The sequence below is a fragment of the Aquarana catesbeiana genome, linkage group LG01 (assembly GCF_042186555.1).
Source record: "Aquarana catesbeiana isolate 2022-GZ linkage group LG01, ASM4218655v1, whole genome shotgun sequence".
Taxonomy (NCBI): Eukaryota; Metazoa; Chordata; class Amphibia; order Anura; family Ranidae; genus Aquarana; species Aquarana catesbeiana.
This window is the reverse complement of record NC_133324.1, coordinates 123049155-123072507: the sequence shown is the minus strand read 5'-3', so window position 1 is coordinate 123072507 and position 23353 is coordinate 123049155. Positions and strand designations below refer to the sequence as shown.

Sequence of the window (23353 nt, the reverse complement as noted above, 5' to 3'; positions counted from 1 at the left end):
TTCTTCTGCATGCACTGGCACCAATCCACTCTAATCATAGGGGGAAGTTTCACAATTTTTTTTTTTTGGCGTCCCAATACTCGATTCTCCATCACATGAACATAAGAGGGGGAGGTAGCCTCATAATGTAGCATTTACTATATAAAAACAAGTTTATAAAGTTTAACCAATATAAAAAGCGGGCATAAATTTACTCGCACGTATGCCACAGTCTAACTCCAAAGACAGCAGTTCATTTCATCAATCAGCCAGTGCAACAAGCTCCACCCAGCATTTTTCGTCCAACAACTGACTGTTTCTCTGGCATCTCAGGAAAAATGGGTTGTGAAGTATGTGACACAGGTCTGACCTTCTTCAACTTTTCTCTTGACAGGAGTGATATGTAAAAGATGTAGCAAAAATATGGCACATATGCACGTGCTTGCTCAAGCTCAGTGACACACCAGACAGTGAAGGAAATAATAATATATCTACACTTGAACCGGCATCTTTATGAAAAACAAGTCATCAATGGCTGCTTTCATGTTTCTGTTTTGACATGCTACTTTTAAGTCTTTGGAATATGCAGCATGTGCACAATGGTGATAGTTGGATACAACTGATGTGTACAGTAACAATGACCTATTTGGATGCATAGTAGTTTGAAGTTCTTGATATTTGTTAGGTTACATTAAAATGTTGTTGCTCTTATAACAGTGGGATTGATTTTCTTGTTCTCTTGGTACAGGTGTTGTAGAAAGCATTGCAGCCAGTTCAGAGGGAGCTCTTCTGTGCACAGTGGGTGATGATCAAGCAATGAAAGTCTTTGATGTGGTCAACTTTGACATGATCAACATGTTGAAGCTTGGGTATGTACAGTATGGCATGACTACATCTTGGCAGTTGCATGGTTAAAATACATTAAGGCTGGGCTCACACTTAAGTAAATTGAGTTTACTTCTGCTTTTAATGTGCAATGTATGTTCCTTGCAAAAGAACATTATTTTTATTAAGTTGGTATGGGTAAAGTTTAGGGGTATAGGAAAAGGTCCTAATACCTATTGTATCCATCTACTGGAGCTCTTCTCTTCTCTATGGAACCCTGGGTTGGATGTGTTTGTGGCGCGGGGAAGGGGGTTGGGTTTTGGGTGGTTGGGCATTGCTAAGTTCCCTGACGTTTTTTTTCTGTTTGTTCCAGCTATCACCCTGGGCAGTCAGAGTGGGTATACTGTCCTGGAGATGCAATCTCAGCAGTGGCATGTTCTGAAAAAAGCACAGGGAAGATCTTTATTTATGATGGTCGGGGAGATAATAAACCTATGCATGTGTTTGAAAAGATGCACTCCTCACCTCTAACCGCAGTCCGGCTGAACCCAGTTTACAAAGTGGTTGTATCATCCGACAAGAGTGGGATGATTGAGTATTGGACTGGACCTCCTCGTGGGTACAAATTCCCCAATAACATCAACTGGGAGTACAAAACAGACACTGACCTGTATGAGTTTGCCAAGTGTAAAACTTGTTTAACTGGAATCAATTTCTCCCCGGATGGTAAAAAGATGGCCACTATTGGAGCTGACAGAAAAGTGCGCATTTTTCGTTTTTTAACTGGGAAACTAATGAGAGTCTTCGATGAGTCTTTGAGTGTAAGTAAACTGACATTACTATTTGGATTAATGTTTAGTTTGTGTGCGATCCAATTGCCTTTGTAAGGATAATTACACTTTTGAGAAAAATACTTTCCCTTCGCATCTAGATAACCAGAATTAAAGTGGGTGTAAAACGACCTTATACTTCCGTGAGCCTGATCCAGCAATGTGCATGAGAGCGGCTACTGTCCCGGCTCTCTGCCTCCTCATTGGCTCAGAGGCAGCTGTGGGAGCCATTGGCTCCCACTGCTGTCAGTCAAAGCCAGTGACGAGGGTGCAGGGCCGAGCTCCATTCTTTGTCTCATGGAGACACAGAGTGGGGATCGGAAACTAGCACGCAAGACTGCCCCCTATGCTTGCTATGGGGGCAGTCTGCAAGGGGGAGTAGCTCAGAGTGCCGGCAGGGGACCCAAGAAGAGGAAGATCGGGGCTGCTCTGTGCAAAACCCTTGCACAGAGCAGTGGTAAGTATAACATTTTTATTTAGAAAAAAAAAAAAATGCCTATCCAGGTCCCTGTTCAGGCCACACGACAGTTTCAATCAAAAATCTTTCACTTCATTTGGAGAACCAAAGGTTCCAGGATATCACGGGCCACAGTGTACGCACCTAAGAATTCGGGCAGGGCGGACTAGGCATGCCTGACTTTAGAAAATACTACGTGGCTGCACAGCTCGCCCAATTATGCCATCTTCATAGCCGACATTATCGACCAGATTGGGTTTCTATAGAGGCTCAGGCGTGTTTCCCACTTGCAATAGATCTTGTACTTTAGTTTCCACCAAAACATCGCAAAGCTATACTGTGTCCTACGCTGTAGAGCTGTAGAAGATGGCCTTTGCTCACCACACATATGCCAGTAGCTCCTAGTTTTGGCAACTCCCCATTTCCACCGGGTGTACAACCATATGCAAATTTATCACTTTCTAAACTGTTTGCAGAAGGAAAGCTCTGACTTAGCAGTTTGAATACAGATTCATGCAGAATGCTGCTGTTTGCTGTTTGTCGACTCCACTGCTAGATTATTTTACAAGGTGGCGTGGGAAAGGGATCTGTCCATAGCCCCTGAGGTGGAGGACTGGCATAAATGGAGTGTGCGAATCCACAGGGTATCCTTAAAGTGGAGTTCCAGCTGGACCCATGTTTATTAAAAGTCAGCAGCTACAAAAAGTGATGCAGCCGCCCAAAGCCTCCGTTTTCTCTCCCCCGCAATGCCGGCATTGCACGTGTGGGCACCCGGCTGTGACAGCTTGCGGCGAGTCGCACTGCGCGCCCTGAATGGCTGGACAATCTTCTGGGACCTGTGACATGTCCCAGAAGATTGCAGGGAGGCAGCAGTTGCCTAGGCAGTGCGGGCGGAAGTGGGAGCTGGGTACCTGTCAAAAATCGCCATAGCGACAGTGTGGAAAAGCCCTGTCATAGATAATGCGATAGTAAAACAAAAACTCACATGGATCATGCTGAACTAAGAGATTGTAAGTGTTTTACAAGATAATCCATTTTCGACAAAATTTGGTCCCCCTGGCTTGCTTACTTGCAGGTCCTGGATAAATGAATCTAATCGTTCAAATAAGTTGATGCAGGATCCCCGAACTGATCCATTTCCTTTCTTTTTTCTCTTATCTCTTTCCTTGGCTCCATGTCCAGTTACCCTTTTTTTTTTTTTCTCTTTTTTTTTTTTTTTTCCTTTCTTATTTTAGCAAGTGATGTTATATATTTGGGGGCCCGGAGTCCCTCTTGCGGGACTGTAATAATGCTTGGTAATGAGTATTACCTTGTAAACCGTGATGGCTGGACGTGGGCTTTTCTACTTGGTGGGCCTGCTTCCAGTGATTACGTTTTACGGTGGTCTCGATTTGGAAATTTTGGGTATATAAGCCCACACTGTGATTCAATGGATGATTGTATGGAGACCACCTCCCAGTGCTTACAATGTTCCTGTTCTTTCTCTCTCTCTCTCTCTCTCTCTCTCTCTCTCTCTCTCTCTCTCTCTCTCTCTCTCTCTCTCTCTATATATCTATATATCTATATATATATATATATATATATATATATATATATATATATATATATATATATATATATATATATATATATATATATATATTAACACAAAACATGTTATTTCCGTTCACTTCAGTAGGTGCCCACCTAAGGGTTCAAAGAAGACCTAACCCAATAGCCAAGATATTTTTTATTTTTGTTTTCCCCCACTTATGTACCATTTGTTATGCCCGGAAAGTCGATCGCCCGCTGTAAAAAACGGTACCGGGATGATGCCTGCATCTGCGGGCATCATCCCGGTATAACCCCGGAAAACCGAGTACACACATCTGCATACGCTCGGCGGGAAGGGGTTAAATATAAAAGCAGCCGAACGCCACTAGGAACCTCGGCAGCATGGATCCAGAGGAACAAGCGGCAGTGGAAAGAGCAGGACTCACTAACACCAGCCAGACCCAGGTAAGCAGGGGCAGAGGTCCCTGTATCTTATCCTTTAGGGGTCTTGAGTTTTCCCTCTCTTACTCCCCTGGGGGGAGGAAGGGAGACTGCATCACTCTCCTTGGACCATAGCACTAAGGAGAGTGTGTTTGTTTGTATGGTGACCCAGTGGGGGAGTCACTAGAGATGTAAAGCTGTGGTAACAAACACAGGGGCTAAAGGTTCAAGGGTTTAAATTGTTTGACTGTTTTATCAGTGTGTGTATATATATATATATATATATATATATATATATATATATATATATATATAAGTGTGTGTGTGTATGTATTGGAGTGGGCTTCTGGTGTATTTCAGACAAATGCCAAGCATTCCTCCCCTCCCCCTAAGAGAAAATGCCCGTCTTGCAAAAATACACTTGGTGAGTCGTCTTGGACCAGGACCTGTAAAGCAGATTTAGTTAAAGAGTAGACTTCCTCAGCTACATCCGCTACCCAACCTGAAGAACTACTAAACTCCTTCCGGAAAGAACTTGCGGACACGTTTGAGATGTTCCGTTCTTATCTGGACAAACGCCCGGTTGCACAGCCTAACAATACAGGCAGCTCGCCATCCTGTTCTCGTCTCGTGCAGTCTTTTTATCACAGTGGGATACAACAACAACCAGTCAGTTTGTCCTCAAAACAATATCAGAGGGCTACAGACTGGAGTTCTCTCAACCCCCACCAAGTCGGTTTTACATAACCCAGGCTCCCAGAGACCTAGAAAGGTCCCTAGCAATGTCATCTCTCCTGCAAGAACTCATTCAACAGAAAGCGATCATAAGTGTTCTCTGCGAAGAGGAAGGATGAGGGTGCTATTCGCACGTATTCCTAGTAAAGAAGCCATCAGGGAAATTTTGATTAATTTTGAATCCTGAAAATATTAAACAAATCCATCCAATACAAGAAGTTCAGGATGGACACAACTATTTCAGTGAAGAGTCTTCTGACGCCAGGCTGTTTTTTTTGGCATCCATAGACCTGAGGGATGCATACCTTCACGTGCTCATAGCACCAGCATCACAAAAATACCTACGGTTAGCGGTCAAGATGGGAGGGTTAATCTCGCACCTACAGTTCAGAGCTCTTCCATTCGGGCTGTCTTCCTCTCCAAAATTTATAGCAGAAGCCTCCGCACCCCTGAGATTAAGGGGAATAATGATCGTACCATACCTGGACAACCTCCTGCTATTTGCCAAATTGGGGGATCTGTTGGAGAAGGATCTGAAGGAGACAAAGACACTTGGAGAGTCTCGGCTGGATCATAAACAAAGAAAAGTCAAACATGATCCCGTCTCAAACAATAAGGTTTCTGGGGTATACCATCAACTCCATACAGGAAAGAATCTTTCTCCCAGAGGAAAAAATACAGTCCAAAACGCAGCCCAAACAAATCTGCAAATTCTGATCAGGGCAGCCATGTCAGTACTAGGACACCCCACAGCATCAATCCCAACAGTCCAATGGGCACGTTTCCATTCAAGAGATCTCCAGCAGACAATTCTGAGGAATTGGTCCTATTGGGGGGGGGGGGGGTCTCTAGAGTGGTTGAGCAGGAAAGTTATGGTGGAGGAGACAGCCAAACTTGGACAAAGGTCTCTACTCTGGACATTTCCTGTAGAAAAAAGGTTAACAGACGCGAGCTCTTGGGGTTGGGGGCGCCCATCTGGAAGGACAGATGGTCCAAGGAGACATGGACAAACAGAGAGAACAAGAGATCCTCCAATTGGAGGGAACTAAGGGCCATTCTTTTGGGACTAGTACTTTAAAGGTCCAAGTGGCCGCTCTATCGGTATTCCTAGAGAGACAGTTATCTTAGGATCCGCTTATAAGATTTTTTTTTTTTCCCAAGTGAGACTTATCAGTGGTATTACAGGGTTTGACAGAAAAAACCTTTTGAACCTTTTTCCAAGTTTTAGTCGCTCAAATTAGCACTATTAGTGGCGGTTACGTCAGCTAGGAGGATAAGCAAACTGCAAGCCCTGTCTATCATTGAACCATTTTTTTCTCTTTTTTCGGATCGGGTAGTGCTAAGAACCGACCCGGGTTTTCTACCAAAGATTTTATCAGTATTTCATAGGTCGCAGGAAATAGTTCTCCCAAACTTTTGCCCTACACCATCCGGCACTAAGGAAAGATCTTTTCATAGCCTGGATGTAAGAAAGTGCAGTATACACCTTCTTACATCCAGGCTATCTCGAGGTCACAAGAGAATTCAGAAGATCGAATTCTCTGTTTATATTGTTCTCAGGCCGGCGTATAGGGTGCAGTGCTTCTAAGAACACCATAGGAAGATGGCTGTGAATGACCATCAATGAAGCCTATAAAGCTTCAGGGGTAGATCCTCCCACAGGGGTAGTGGCCCATTCGACCCGGGCAGTAGCAACGTCCTGGGCGAAACGAGCAGGGGCTTCACTGGGACGAATCTGCAAGGCGGCTACGTGGACAAGTTTTTCCACCTTTACCCGTCGCTACATGTTGGACTTGCTCTCATCGTCAGAGCAATTGTTTGGCAGGAAAGTCCTGCAGGTGGTGGTCCTACCCTAGAGTAAGTACTCTCTTATCTCCAGGTGCTGTCCTGAAAGACGAGGTGAGAAAACCTTAGTTAGACTTACCGGTAACAGTATTTCTACGAGTCTTTCAGGACAGCACTGATGACCCGCCCTAATTGTGTTATAAAATGTGGTGTTATTGCGGTGTAATTTTAGCATGGCTGGAGGTACTCTATAAACAACTGAGTCCATGGTGGAAGTGACCGGTCTTTAAAGAAACTGACTGCCGTGCTTCCAGGGAAAATGGGTGGAGCTGCGCTCTTTCCAGGTGCTGTCCTGAAAAACTCGTAGAAATACCGTTACTGGCAAGTCTAACTAAGGTTCTTTCTGTTTAGGTGCTGAAGAGGAAGTAAACCCTGATGGGTTTTACTTCCCTTTTTAACCCCTGCAAAGTAAAAGCATAATGGGCTAGTATGCATTGCATACTAGCCCATTATGTGTCACTTAACTGCAAACGAAGCCCACGCTGTCCCCGCTGGTGGCCACATCCATCTTCGCCCCTCTTCCTTCCGGGGGCGCAGACTCTGGCTCTGTGACTGGCCGGAGTCGAGTGATGTCACTCCCGCGCATGGAAGCCGTCAGTCACGGCACTTGCTAGTGAAGAAATGGCTCAGAGTGAACGGACTAAGTCAGTTTGAAAGTCTGTTCGTTTTGAACGTGATGACGTAAGACGGGACTAAAAAAGGAAGTTCAATAGCCAGTAGCCAATAGCTGCCCTTGCGTCATATTTGGTCTGTCGGACCAGCATACAGACGAACGGTTTTCCCGATCGGAATTGAGTCCGTCGGACAGATTTGAAACATGTTCTATTTCTAGGTCCGTCGGATATTTTAATGATAAATGATCGGATTAGCCCACACACGTTTGGAATGTCCGACGGACGGATTCCGTCGGACTTAGTCTGCCGGAAAGTCCAGTCGTGTGTACGTGGCATTACAGTTCGGTCACAGACATCGACTCCAGTTTCTGACCATTTGTTCCTCATTTGTTTTGTTGTGCATTTTTTGTTACGGGGGAGATGACAGTCATTAAATCTTCAATAAATGCACACTTTTAAATAGAGGTTTTGGACACTTTTCCAATTCCATCAGTTGAAAGGATGTTTGGTGATAATGACATCATTTTTCAGGCTGTAGTCTGATGCAGATGTTTGTTTTAGAACTGAAAAGTACATGGCGATTCCATAATAATTTTCTCCAGAATTGAGGGATTCCATATTTTTATCCGCTGCTTGATCTGCAAAAACAGTTGCAACTCACTACAGTTTTATTTTTTTTTTACTGTTTCTTAAAGCCAGACAGTTGGAATGTTTAAATGAAAATTGTTTTGAGGTATGTCTGTGATTTATTTTATTTTTTTTTTTTTTTACACAATTAAACAATTGATGGAACATTTTCCATACTTTTTGCCAGGAGTTGTGTATCTAGGGTGATCATGCTTACTCACCAAACAGTATCTCCTATTCTAGTGAGCAGCCTAGGGTGACAGTGCTTACTTACCATACAGTATCTACTGGTTGTTGGGGGCAACCCAGACAGTGCTCTTTTTTAAAGTGGTTCTAAAACCTTAAGGTTTTTCACTTTTAATGCATTCTAAGCTCCAGCCCCTGTCTCTCTCCTCATTGGACAGATTGATAGCAACAAGAGCCATTTGCTCCCGCTGCTGCCAAACCAATCTAGGGATGTGGGGGGGGGGCGTCGAGTCCCGTCGTCTGTGTCAATGGACACAGCAGCGGGACTCGGGAGTGAGCCCGCATGGGTGCCCCCAGGGAAAGCCGCTTTCTGTGGGGGCACCCGATAAAGAGGGGCTTGGAGCACTGGTGGGGGGACCCCAGAAGAAGAGGATCAGAGCTGCTCTGTGCAAACCTATTGCACAGAGCAGGTAAGTAAAGGCATGTTTGTTTAACAAAACAAAAAAAAAAACCTTAAGGTTTACAACCACTTTAAGTAATCTACCTATGTCTAAATGATGCCACAACTTGTTTACAAGCCCAGATAATTTAAAAAGATGCCATATGATGTAGGTAGGTCCATATGTTTTACACATTAGTGTTCCAGAGACCCCGGGGTTTCTGATTAGAATAGTTTGTGTTGTTTGTACATGAAGCTAAACATGTAATAGTAGTAGGAGGGCATGTTCTGCTGTACAGGCTGTATGACAGCTGTTCTGTAGTGAGAATTCGTGGTCTTTATGACAACTTCCTTCTGAAGATGCTTGCCAGATGGAAGACTGTGGCTGGTATGGAAGCAATTTTCACTGCTTCTAACAAACTCCTCCTGTGCATTGCTACATATAATCTGTAACCTGGCCATTTTTACTTTTTGATCCGTCCCTCAAACACACACTTTTTTTTTTTTTTTGGCCACACTACAGCCCTGAATCACAAAACTTGTACAGGTAGTCCTCTAACAGCATTATGAATACAAACTGCCTGTGTTTTATTTATGCATGTTTTAGGGCTAGTACTTTGTGTATGTAAATCCAAACAATGAACTTCTCTTATTTGCTTCCTTTTGGTCTGTAAAATATAATATTAAAAACATGTTTTGTCTGCAATTTTAGAGCTCCCCTGTCCAAACTCCTTGTGTTATCACAAGGAACCTGAATAAACCTTCCTGGCTCTTATCTTGGACTACAGGTCAATTAGTGCCTATGTTGTGGACATGGGAAGAAGAGGTGTGCGATGCAGAAGTTTAGCAAAAGAAAACTGGGCAGGTCTGATCCCATTGTGTTGATGTGCCAAAATGCTGTCTGCCCACAACAGAACTTAGAAACACAGTGCATTGTGGCACATCAACACTTTTCTGTGCTTGTTTTAAAAGGGTAAATCATGGGGAAATGTGCATGTATTTCAGAGATGCACTTTTTTTTGTTTGTCCCTGGCAGAAAATGAGGACTTAACACAATACAGTAGCCAACATGGTGCTGGTCTTTATTACATTTGCAGTTACAATAGATACCTTGATTCCATCCTTGATTGTGATCTTCTCTTTACAGATGTTTACAGAGTTGCAGCAGATGAGACAACAGCTACCAGACATGGAGTTTGGGAGGCGCATGGCTGTAGAGAGGGAGTTGGAGAAAGTGGATGCCATTAAACTAATGAACATAATTTTCGATGAGACGGGCCATTTTGTGTTGTATGGAACAATGCTTGGTATTAAAGTGATTAATGTAGAAACAAACAGGTGAGTTGTAATGTAGAAAGTGACTAATAGCTTTTTTAGAAACTTGCTTATTTCCCACCCTCTGCTTTCTAACTTTCCTAAGGTGAAAATGTCCCCCTGCCGCCCCCTCCCAATAAACTTCCCTGACAGCGGTCCTGACTGTGTGTGCAGATCAAGTTCTAGTGCTGTACTCCGGCCTGTGCAGGAAGTGATTACCTGCTTTGGTAGAAAACCCTATCTGTAAGTCTGGTTCTGGGTTTTGCCAAAATGGACCAGAGATGAGTGAGCTCAGAACCGATGTCGGGTAAGTATAAAGAGATGATTTTATTCTTAAGGATTGATAGGATTTGGAGGGCAGGAGAAATGCTAGCGTTAGAAATTTGTTTAGCACCAAGAGTGTTTACCAAGGTGTTGGCTTTATTTCTGGGGGGATTGTTGAAGACTCCAGGTATTCTCCTTGTGGGTTATCTGGACAATCTGCTGCTCAGGGAGCAATCAACTCAGAAAATGAAATCCAGCAGATGGTACTAGAGAAGGCCTGGAGAGGATCACCGGAGTGCTAAACTCCCAGAAATAGACTTCTGACATAATGTCTGGAGTACTTAAGCTTAGTACTTGACACAGAGCATGTAAAGGGACTGCTGCTGCAGGAAATATCCCTGTCCCATAGAGCCCTGGTAGCGTCCGTGAGGTCATTGAAGAAGTTCCTCCGTTCAGACCTGCCTGCAGGGGCTGGTGAAAATGGTATCCCCTTTCGATGCAGTTCCTTATGCCCAGTTTCACTTCAGAGCTCTGAAGTTCATTATTCTGTCAGTTTGTGACAGACATCAGGAGTCCTTGGATCTACTTATGCATCGGACATGTCCGATGCATAAGTAGATCCAATGATCTAGGTCAACTCTGGGCACACATGCTGGATACCTGAAAATCACTTCCCATGAAATGGAAGCACTTGACCACGAATGCCAACCTGTTGAGCTAGGGAGGTGTTCTGGAGAGCCTCTTGGTTCAGGGAACATACTGTAGTTGCCAGAGATTCAGAAGTTGCCGATCAATGTTCCGGTCTGTTTGGCTGGCCATTCTATATTGGTCTGTCTACATTCAGGAGTTTCTCGTCAGGGTGCAGTCAGAGCACCTGTGCATCCAGTGCCATGGCTGTGTCATACATCAGCTATCAAGGAGGGAAAAGAAGTTATGCTGCTTGGAAAGAAGCAGACCTGATCTTTTCTTGGGCTAAACTTTGTTCTGGCCCTCTCCACCGTTCCCGATGAAGAAAATTTGACAGGCCGATTTTCTCTCGCAAGTTTTCACTGAGATTTGTCTGCAATGGAGGATGCCAGATGTGGACTCTTGGTGTCCAGGTTCAACATCAAACTGGACAGATGTGTACTGTGACAAGTGACTGCAGTAGATGCCCTGGGTGACTCCTTGGGATTAGTTTTTCCTGATCTAAGCCCTCCACTGCAGTTTCTTTCTTGCCTATTGCAAAAGATAAGAACTGAGGGCATTCTAGTGATTCTGATGGCGCCTGCCTGGACAAGATGAATGTAGTATACAGACATTGTTAATCTCTTGGCAGACAAACTGAGCTCTTCCAGATTGATCAGATTTGCTGTCACAGCGTCCAATCCTCTACCCTTACTTTACAGTCACTGGTGTTAATAGCATGCCCGTTGAAGCCCAATTCCTTAGAGATAAGGATGTTTCTTGGCTTTGCTTCAGTTTGGTGTGAAGATGTTACTGGCTTTAAGTACTGTCATGGCACAGATCTTTGACCTTGGCCATTCTATTTCAGAGACCTATCGTGAAACTTGCAGTGCCGCTCTAAGCTGAGATAGATCTCCCCATTGAATGCAGTGAAGGGAGCAGGCGCCGTGCGCCATTCAGGGGTGTAGAGAAATTTTTAATGTGAAGAAGGGACACTGCTCACAAACCCAGTACATTAGTATGTGACCTTGTATAGTTAGTTAACTGCTTTGGGACATTGCATGTAGTCATGAATATAAAATCCTTTACTTGGAGTACTTTACAGGACAAAGATAACTTGCAGATTGCTTGCTACCAAACTTCCCTTATTCTCTTTTATATACAATTTATTTTTATTTTAGTTTGGGCCGTTGTCCATTCACTTGAAGGTAGCAGCATAACCCAAGTAGTTATGAATTCATGACTATAAATGCCGCTGTGTCCTGTAATGTATTCCAAGATAAGTATTTTACAGGGAAACCAAAAATCCTAATATTTTATAGTATAGCAGCAAAGGCATGCTTGACAACAATATTTGTCTTGTCCAAATTATGCTATGACTGCGAGCTGTCGGCAAATAGAAATAATTTTTAGCCAGTCAGAAGTAGAGATGTCGTCATTGTATCTTGGCAGACTGACTGCACAAGGCCACACTCTCCAGCTTTTTACATCTGACTTCTAAAGGTAAAGTAGATTTGTTTTTGACATAAGTTTTCACAGCTGCTACCTAGAGAAAAAGGGAGCAATAAAGAGCTTGCACCACCAGTTTCTGTTGGATGAGGTAACAAAAGGAATAGCATAGGTCACTTTAAATCTTTTTTGAAAGTGCCCTGAGTGTCCTCTGCAAACTGTTGCCTGGATGGTGAATAAGCATGCTACCAATATGCCAGTGCTGCAGCCTCTGGATAGGATGGATGGTCATGGTACATGGTAGTCCCGCAAGACCATTCAGAGGATGGTTTTGAAGGTGTTGTTTTTTTTTTTTTTTTTTTTTTTTTCTTATAGATGAGAGTGCATAAATATTCACAAATCTACTTTTTCTTGTAAACTTTTAACAGATTTATAGTAGTAAGTGATTTCAAGAACATGCCACAAAAGGTTGTCCTCATTTGAGAACAGTTGATTTCTGCTTTATTAAAATATTTTTTATTTTTTGTAAAGAAAAATAATACAAACACAAGGAACTGTGGTGAGTTTGAAAGTGTACATTTCTAAATTCCTTAGTTCAAAATTTACCTTACTAATTTATGCTTAGAACATTATACTTACATTTGCTTTCTGCACCGTAGTCTATCATAAAATATATTGCTCCCGCTTGTGGCCATCAGTCAGTTTTTTTACTACAGTGCAGAAGATACCACAATTTTTTATTACTGGGGTCAGACCTTTTCAGCTGATCTGTGTGTTTTTTTTTGTTTGTTTGTTTTTTACACCTCTTTGATTTGGCACTAAAAGCTATTTTATTTGTTATTTGATTAGACCATATATAGCAGAGGGTTTTATGCTGGGGTGCTAAGTGTTGGCAAAATGTTTTCTGGACTCCAGTAGCTTTGTTGGGGTTTTTTCCAGATATTTTTAGCATATATATATATATATATATATATATATATATATATATATATAATATATTTAGCATAAATATTGAAAATCACTTTTACCAGCATGTAGCCCCATTTTGGGAGCCCATTTTGTTTTACTGATCCATGGGCTATATAGGATCCAAAGCATAAATGGCTTTCTACAGTTTAGTCATCTTCATTTCTGATCTTGGCCATATTCAAAGAGCACACCTAGTTCATTGGGTAATTAAAACATCAGACGACAGTTGCAGAGCTTTTATTAAATATATTTTCCTTGCCAGCTATAAAGTATAAAATAACTTGATATTTTTTTCCTTTTGCTGTACACTACAAAGCAAGTCAAATCTCTCTCTCTCTCTCTCTCTCTCTCTCTCTCTCTCTCTCTCTCTCTCTCTCTCTCTCTCTCTCTCTCTCTCTCTCTGTCTCTCTGTCTCTCTGTCTCTCTGTCTCTCTGTCTCTCTGTCTCTCTGTCTCTCTGTCTCTCTGTCTCTCTGTCTCTCTGTCTCTCTGTCTCTCTGTCTCTCTCTCTCTCTCTGTCTCTCTGTCTCTCTCTCTCTCTCTCTCTCTCTCTCTCTCTCTCTCGCCCCGAGGAGCAGAAAACAGTGTATTAGCATTAAGGAAAAGATCCATGTGTTCTTTACAAGGGGAAACACAATATATTAGCTGGGGATTAGTTTGTGCTACCGTAAAATCACTTTCATTTTTCGAGTCAGCAGAGGGTCAGGCCTTTCTGTCTACGCTATAACAATCCCTTTACTCCCTAATGCAGGTGTGTGCGAATCCTTGGCAAGCAGGAAAACATCAGGGCAATGCAGCTTGCGCTCTTCCAGGGGGCAGCTAAAAAGCACCGTGCTGCTACCACTATAGAGATGAAGGCTTCAGATAATCCCGCCCTTCTGAATATCCAGCCTGATCCCACCATCGTATGCACCTCTTTCAAAAAGAATCGCTTTTACATGGTTGGTGTAATCTGCATAGTAAAGTTTATGCCATTTGATGTATTTAAAAGCCATTGTAGCTCTTGGATGAAACTTCCATCAGCTCAGCAATGCAGCAGAACCAGATTAGAGATCAGAGTTCAGCCGCATCTCTATCGCAAGGGGGTGAAATAATCACCAGCTCACATTAACTTATGTCAAACTATTGGGGATTAAACCAACATTTCAAAAGAAATGTAAACCTTAAGTACGTGTTTACTACACCAGTGCTTGACAATTGTTTCCCTTTGCTTTTTTCCAACAGTGAAACTTTTTAGCTTTTGTTAGTAATGATTAAAAAAAAAAAAAAATAACATGCTTTTGTATACAGGGGGTCCCCTAGTTACAAACATCCGACTTACAAATGACTCCTACTTACAAACAGAGGGAGACAACAGGAAGTGAGAGGAAATCTACCCCTAGGAAGGGAAATTCACTTCTGTAAGAGTTATTATGGGGAAAAGGTACCTCCACTGATGCTTTATCACCAAGGCTTGTTTCCACAACAACCCAAAATTTTCAAAATCCAATTGTCATTGGGACAGAAAGTGAGGTGAAATCTTCTGAACAGGGGCACACACAGCAAAACAAATGTTACAGGGGTGTTAACCCTTCCCTATGCTATCCAAAAAGCTTAAAAATAGTTTTTTTGGCTGGAGCTACACTTAAAAAATGTACCTGTTCCGACTTACAAACAGATTCAACTTAAGAACAAACCTACAGTCCCTAACTTGTTTGTAACCCGGGGACCCCCTGTATAAAGCATGCATATTCAGTTAAGTGTAAAACATAGGGAAATGCATGAGGTGAATGTCTCTAAGCAAGAAATGATTTTTGGCATCTTCAGGAACTGCTGTTCTTCTGAGATTTTCATGTGTTAGTCTGTAGAGCAGACATTTTAAACTTGTGTTTTTATGGGCTTCATGCTGCCCTCTTGCTCCTTCTTTGCAGTCCTCCAGTGATTTTCAGTATAACAAAAAAAACACACTCCCAGCTGTTCTCCAATTGATAAGTTACACTTCCTTCCTTAAAGGAGAAGTACAGCCAAAGCTCGTTTGGCTGTACTTCTCCTATGGATCACAGGAGTGCAGTTCGTTCTGCACGCCTGTGACCCGTTTTCAGCAGAGAGCGGGTTGAAGTCTGCTCTTCTGTCATCAGAGTCGGTCCAGGCTCGGCGTCATCACGACCGTTGAGTCGGGATCTGCCTAGATTCCTGGACTGACACCGAGGTCAGTCCAGCTGCGAGCTGCTGAGAACCTGAAACGCCCGCTCCCGCCTCCTTCACAGCTCAGCGATCCAGTGAGCGAGTGTTCTCAGTGTTAGAGGCGACGGAGGACAGATGCAGCATCGGACCAATGCTGTATCCACCTAGGTAAGTATGAATCAAAAAAAAAAATTAAGGAAATGTTTTCTGTCTCCCTTTTCTCAGAAGAAACACTAAGTTGTAATTTTTATATTATAATTATATTATTTATATTATGTCGTCATGTGTTTTTTTTTTTTTTTTTTTCCTGGAATTAAGTATGTGCAGCCTTTAGTATATATAATTTGGCCCACAGTAGACATAATGGGGTTGATTTACTTCAACTGGAGAGTGCAAAATCGGGTGCAGCTCCTGCATAGAAACCAATCAGCTTTTCAGGGTTTTTTTTTTTTTTGCCAAAGCTTAAAGCGGTTGTATACCCGCACATAAAGCAAATAAATAAAAAAAAAAAACCCTGTAAGGCAAAGGCATAATGAGCTAGTATGCACCGCATACTAGCTCATTATGAATACTTACCTTAGAACGAGTTCCCCGTATCGCAGCCCCGCCCATGCCGAGGGAGCTGACATTTTGCCCTCTGCGTTTCTTCCGGCGCTGTGAGTGTCGGAGCCGCGATGACGTCACTCCTGCGCATGCGTGCAGAAGTCTTCTTCCCGGCAAGGTCCGGCAGCATCTTTAAAGTGATTGTAAAGTCTAGTTTTTTTTTTTCTATAAAAATAATAAACATGTTATACTTACCTGCTCGGTTGCAGTGGATTTGCACAGAGCTGCCCAGATCCTCCTCTTCTTGGGTCCCTCTTCTGTGATCCTGGCCTCTCCCTCCTGTTCAGTGCCCCCACAGCAAGCAGCTTGCTATGGGGGCATCCAAGCTAAGTCACACTTCCCTGTGTCCATTCAGACATGGAGCCCCACCCCCTCTCTCTCCTGATTGGCTAGCTGACTTTGACAGAAGTGGGAGCCACTGGCACAGCTGCTGTGTCTCAGCCAATCAAGAAGGAGAATCTCGGACGGCTGAGACATTCATGGACATCGCTGGACAGAGAGGGACCTCAGGTAAGGGTAAGGGGGGCTGCTGCACACAGGCTTTCTGCCTTTACAACCCCTTTTAATGTATTTTCTGCATTAAGATATAAAAAGCCTTCTGCATTCAGATCCCCCCCCCCCCAGCCCCCGCTCATACTTGCCTAAGCCCGATCTCGGTCCAGTGATGTGCACAAGAGCATCGGCTCTCTCCCGTTGGCTGCCATTGGCTTCTACTGCTGTCAATCACAGCCGATCCGGAGAGAGTAAGGGTGGGGCTTGCACCTTTTTTTTTGCCTTGAGAACTCAGGGCATTCAGGTAACTGGGTACTTAAATGACCTTCTGAAGAACTCCTCTTCCCTTCAGCTGTCTGCAAACATCCAAAGGACTATTCAGATGCTTTAGGCCTTTAGTTGGGTAATCAACTTTCAAAAGTCAGTCCTCCAACCTTCCCTTCACCTATAATACTTAGGCCTCATTGTGGACACAGCCCAGGCCAAAGTGTTTCTTCCAAAAAACAAAATTCCTTGATATCTCTTGCTTGAATTTTAAGATCCCCTGGTGATATTCTATGAGTGTTCTGGGCCTCATTGTATCCTTATTTGAGTCCATACCCTTCACTCAGTTGCATTCAAGGCATCTCCAATGGATTATCTTGTTGACCTGGAACATACGTGCTCTTTCCCAGCCAAACAAGGACCTTCTTAGCTTGGTGATTTCCAATCCAGCCTTGACAATGTGAAAGTTTTTTCTATCACACCATGGAAAGTGATAAGAGATGCCAGCCTCACAGGCTGGGGAAGAGTGTGCTGGTCTCTCACATTTCAGGGAACTTGTTTACCAAAGGAAACAAAACTCCCTACCAAGCTCAGAGCAATAAAGACTAGCTCTTTAATCACTGAACCCCCCCCCCCCCCCCCAAACTGCTAGGTCACATGATCAGGGTACAATTGGACAATGCCATGGCTGTCTCCTATCTCAGTCATTGGCACTGGCATTGCATGCTCTTGAGAGTTGCTTGGACACCATTCCAGTTCATATGTTTTTCCTCCTTTGCAAATTCTACCTCGACTGCTCCGCAAAATAGAGAAATAAGTAGAGCAAAATGCACTAACCTGGACCAGGAGAATCTGGAATCTGGTCCACATACATACTCAAACTTCTAGGAGATCCTTCTCGGAGGCCTCTTCCAAACAGACCAGACCTCCTATTTCAGCTTCCCCTGTTCCATCCTGCATCTTAGTCACTAGCAATAACAGCATGGTTTTTGAAATGCAGGTCTTGAGGGACAGTGGTTCCTCGGATTTTGTCATTCCCACATTGCTCAAAGTCAGAAGGGCCACTTCTGAAACATTTACCATCATGCCTGGAAATCAGAACTTGACCCAAATTTAGTCATTAGCACTCTTAGGCCCCATTCACGTATTCAGTAGCAGGAACAAGCGTTTCTGCTTGTAATATTGCGAGCGCAAATTTGGTGCAATTCCACGTATCACATATAGGGTAGTTAATTCACTTGAGTAGTCTGCCCTATGCGCGTTTGTCACAGCAAAGAAACTCGGGGACCAAATGTTGGCCCTTAGCCAGGCACGATTCTTGCGGCAAAATCACATCCCATTAGGAGTGCCATTCAGGATGAATGGCACCCAACCACGCATAGTGTGATTTTGCCGCATTTATGAATTGTGGGCAGAATTAGTGTGGACTCATAAGTGTGAACGAAGCCTTGGCCTTGTCCATCTTATTCCAAAAACCTACATCTGCAGTTTCTTGAATAAAGGTCTTTACTATTTTCCCTTGTAAAAACCTTTATATGAGGTGCTTTATGAATTGGATGTCATTTTTCACACCCTGTGCATCTTTGAGATCTTTGGTTTTCTCTGTCCTGCAGAAACCACCCTTTGGACCCATCAGAAACGCTCTAGGGAACCACCTTTTTTTTTCTAAGGTGGTATCTAATTTTTACCTTATTTAGTTCTTCCCTTTTTGCATCCTTCTAAGCAGTTCATTGTCTGGACCTTGCCAAAGCTAACAGTTTATTTATAAAGCACAGCTTTATAAGAAGGATGCATTCCCCCCCTCCTTCCCACCCTCCCTCCTTCCTCTTCTAGGTGGGTAAGATTACCCATCTCAAGAGCTTACACTGTAAAGGAGCAGACACCTCCAACACACTTATGTGCTCACACCATCAGATCAATGGGTATTTCCTGGCCATTGTGACATCAGGTCTACTTTGAACAGCTTTGCAAGGCAACCACCTGTTCTTCAGTTTATACCTTCTCCAAGTTCTAACAGTTGGACACACAAGCTTTGGTGGATGCAGCTTTTGGCAACATGGTTCTTGCAGCAGCAGTTAGGTCTGTTGACTGTTTGTAATAAAAAAAATTGTTTGGCCTGTTTGCACAGTTCTGTTTGCCTTGTTGTTGCCCTTCCTTCTTATTCATTGCTTGGGACGTCCTAGAGTCTATGAATATCTAGCTTATGTAATGTACTGTACAATTTAGGATAAAAGGAGTTTTGACTCTCCTGAAAACTCCATATCTTAGAGTAGCGTACAGAAGACAGACCACTCTCTCCCTATTTTTCCTGATTTCAGTTTTCTTTGCTAAAAAAACAAACTGAGATCATACAAGGTGAGGTAAGGTCATAAGTAGGGGTGCACCGAAGAGAAATTTTGGTGCCGAAAATGCCGGATGCACTTATCCGAAACAGAAAATGACAGTTTTTTTAAAAAAATATATATATTTTTTCCAATTGTACTATATTCGACTTTATTAATATCATCAATTTAAATTAATATGAATTTATTATTGCCCATTATTGGCACCTTTAGTGCAAGAAAAGCTCAAGAAAAATGCAGTCTGCAGTCTCTGACCAGCTCTTGTATCATGTCTGCAATCTCTTACTTAACTTAAACACACTGCTAATAAATAGTATTAGCAAAATTTCCATTCGGTGCACCTCTAGCAGATATGATACAGGAGATGGTCGGAGACTGCAGACATGGTACAGGAGATGGTCGGAGACTGCAGACATGGTACAGGAGATGGTCGGAGACTGCAGACATGGTACAGGAGATGGTCGGAGACTGCAGACATGGTACAGGAGATGATCGGAGACTGCAGACATGGTACAGGAGATGGTCAGAGACTGCAGACATGGTACAGGAGATGGTCAGAGACTGCAGACATGGTACAGGAGATGGTCAGAGACTGCAGACATGGTACAGGAGATGGTCAGAGACTGCAGACATGGTACAGGAGATGGTCAGAGACTGCAGACATGGTACAGGAGATGGTCAGAGACTGCAGACATGGTACAGGAGATGGTCAGAGACTGTAGACATGATACAAAAGATCAATGCAGCCTCACCAGAGCCCATCAGATGCAGCCTATCAGTGCCTGGTAGTGCGATCTCACACTGTATCACAGAGCTGGATTGAATCGCCAGACAGCCGCTGTAACAATATCCCGCCTCCTAGACCAGCATTGGATCAGTGTGCCATCTATCACAAGAGTTGGTCTAGGAGGCGGGATGTTGTTACAGCGCTGCCCAGCAATTCAGTCCAGCTCTGTGACACAGCGGGAGCCCACCGCGACAGGAGGAGGATACTCGCTATGAGAGAAGGAGGGAGGGGAGGACTGTGACAGTGGCACGCCAGGAGGACTAGTGTGCCACCCGGAGCGGACCGCCCCCTTTTCGGCTCCATTATCTGCACTTTCTTTTGGCCAATGCCGAAAACACAGTTTCCGGACGATAATTTTCGGTGGCCGAAATTTCGGGGCACCCCTAGTTTTTATAAGGGTACACCCAGCAGGGGTGGATGTACAGCAAAACTTAGGCAGTGTCCAGTCACCTGATGTTAGCAGCCTATAACCCAAAGTAAATGAATATCCAGCTTGTGTCCTGTACTGTACAGCTAAGTCAAAATATTTTAATTTTATATTTGCATATATTTGTATGTGCATGATATCTTTATATGGTGTGAGCATTTATGTCTGGACAAAACTGTAAACTAAGGTTTTTTCTGATTTCAGTTTACCAAGCGAGAGCCAGAGGACACAAAAAGTGCTGAATCGGACAGAGATGTTTTCAATGAGAAGCCGTCAAAGGAAGAAGTTATGGCTGCCACACAGGCCGAGGGGCCAAAACGTGTTTCTGACAGCGCCATCATCCACACAAGCATGGGAGATATTCACGTTAAACTGTTTCCTGTCGAGTATGTACTACAAATGAAATATTTCGTACCTACCTAATATATTAATCAGTTGGGCCATTTTGTCTACCTCACAAACATTTTTACATTTGGCAGTCATGCATACACCTTATTTCTCCCTCTCTGTCTGTCCTTGTGTATGGGATGACACATTACACTCATATTTGCATGACCACTGGAGCCAATCAGCCATTTAGTGCATGCTGGAAAATGTTGTGCCCAGACCTTCAGAACAAAATGTGCATGATTTTTGTCAGTAAATGGGTTTATCATGTTTGGTACAGGTAGGAAATTTGTGTAGTGCCCAGACATCCTGAACAAAATGTGCATGATTTGTGCCAGTAAAGCCTCTTTCACACATGCGGGATCATTCATTTCATCAGTTCAGTCACATCAAAACAGATGAAGTATTTCATTAGCTTTTTCATTGACTACTCATCAGTTTTTCATCATTTTTATTTTACATCCACTACCAGTGCAAAAATGGATGAAAAACATCCCTTTTTCCTCCGATCCGTTTTTTTTTTTTTTTTAACGGAAGAAAAATAGAGCTTCGATCCATTTCAAAAAACGGATGTTGACAGATGCGAGTATAAACTGATGTAGATGGATGATCCATTTACATCCGTTTTTCCACGGAGATGCATTGATGTCCGTTTTTCATCCATCAATGGATGGATGAAAAACGGACAAACGATCTGCATGTGTGAAAGGGGCTGTTAATGCTCTTATCACCATGTTTGTATGTGCTGTTGTGCCTAAGTTGTGCTACTAGAAGAAAATGGTAAAAGCAGCAGATGTACTGCTGATGTTAGGAAACGCAGCATTTGTGCTGAAGGAAGAATTCCTAAGCTGGCCATACATGGATCGATATTGGGCTAGTTCAGCAGGGACCAGCCAAATTTTGATCCATGTATGGGCAGCCTGGTTGTACAGAAGTCGAGTGTTTTGTATAGCCAGCTATAGCTGGCAACACTGATCATTGTGTTCTTATGGTGGAGTGCCGTCCCAACACAATAGCACAGCGGGAGCGATGCCTCCATCCACACATTAGTCACTTTTTTTTTTTTTTTTTCCTTTTCCACTTGGTTGAATGAAAAAAATAAACTTTATGGCCTGCCTTATTCAGGTTATATTAACGAGTTTTATATAATTTATGTTCACCGAGTAAAAAGTCATTTTCTTTTTCAAAGTCTGTTTTAGAGCCATCCAGCAAATAATTTGAGCTCTTATTGGGATTTAGATTGTGGTGGATCACCAAGGTGATTCAGGCTTGATTCACACCTATGCATTTTTAGTGCTTTTTGCAGATTTGCACTACAGAACTTGTCCCATAGGAAACCCATGTTAAATGGACTGTAATGCAAAATGCAAAAAGCACTAAAAATGCATCGGTGTGAATCTAGCCTTAAGATGAATGCAGGGAAAACATTTAGAGCCATTGTATGGGAAGGCCAAGTAAATTCAGTCAGTGTAAAATGCCTGTAGAAGACTGTACTGAAGAATGTGGAGACCTTATAATAAATGAATATAATTTATTTTAAACATGTCATGAATTAGGGGCCTAAGAGATAAATATACGCTGGCTAACCACAGACCATAACTACTTTTAATGCAGGTGTCCCAAAACCGTGGAGAATTTCTGTGTGCATAGCCGCAATGGTTACTACAATAGCCACGTATTTCACCGACTCATTAAGGTAAGAATATTTACTGTAATTGAATTGATCTGCATTGAAATATTTGGTGTGAAACAACCCCTTTACAATTGGAAAGTAAAAGCCGCCATGTCCATACGTAAATTTTTTTTTTATTGGGCTTTTATGTGATAGACCAACACAAAGTGGCAAATAATTGTGAAGAGGAAGGAGAATGGTAAATGGTTATCCATTTTTATTTACAAATAAATACCCCCCCCCCCCCCCCCCTCGAGTCAATACTTTGTAGGACCAACTTTCTCTGCAATTACAGCTGCAAGTCTTTTTGGGTATGTCTCTACCAGCTTTGCACATCTAGAGAGTGAAAATTTTGCCCATTCTTTGCAAAATAGCTCAAGATCTGTCAGATTGGATGGAGAGCATTTGTGAACAGGAATTTTCAAGTCTCACCACAGATTCTTAATTGGATTTAGGTCTAAGCTTTGACTGGGCCATTCTAACACATGAATATGCTTTGATCTAAACCATTCCATTGTAGCTCTGGCTGTATGTTTAGGGTTGTTGTCCTGCTGGAAGGTGAACCATCAATCCAATCTCAAGTCTTTTGCAGATTCTAACAGGTTTTCTTCTAAGATTGCCCTGTATTTGGCTCCATCCATCTTCCCATCAACTCTGACCAGCTTCCCTGTCCCTGTTAAAAGCATCCCACAACATGATACCACCACCATGTTTCATGGTGGGAATGGTGTGTTCAGGGTGATGTGCAGTGATAGTTTTCTGCCACACATAGCATTTTGCTTTTAGGGTAAAAAGTTCAATTTTGGTCTCATCTGACCACATGGCTTCTTGCAAACTGGACTTCCTATGGCTTTCTTTCAACAATGGCTTTCTTCTTGCCACTCTTCCGTAAAGACCAGATTTGTGGCGTGAACAAATAATAGTTGTCCTGTGGAAAGATTCTCCCACCTGAGCTGTGCATCTCTGCAGCTCCTCCAGAGTTATCATGGACCTCTTGGCTGCTTATCTGATGCTCTCCTTGCCCGGCCTGTCAGTTTAAGTGTA

General features: G+C 43.0%; 1 protein-coding gene across 1 annotated transcript in view; it reads left to right on the top strand.

Annotated features, from left to right (window-relative positions):
- The window catches only part of PPWD1 (peptidylprolyl isomerase domain and WD repeat containing 1), a 49897-nt gene that overhangs the window by 11913 nt on the left and 14631 nt on the right, over positions 1–23353 (top strand). The window contains exons 4-9 of the mRNA XM_073623556.1: positions 728–848; positions 1178–1625; positions 9659–9849; positions 13924–14113; positions 20455–20636; positions 22252–22333. Coding sequence (XP_073479657.1) covers positions 728–848; positions 1178–1625; positions 9659–9849; positions 13924–14113; positions 20455–20636; positions 22252–22333 — 1214 coding nt within the window. The remainder of the gene's footprint in view (positions 1–727; positions 849–1177; positions 1626–9658; positions 9850–13923; positions 14114–20454; positions 20637–22251; positions 22334–23353) is intronic.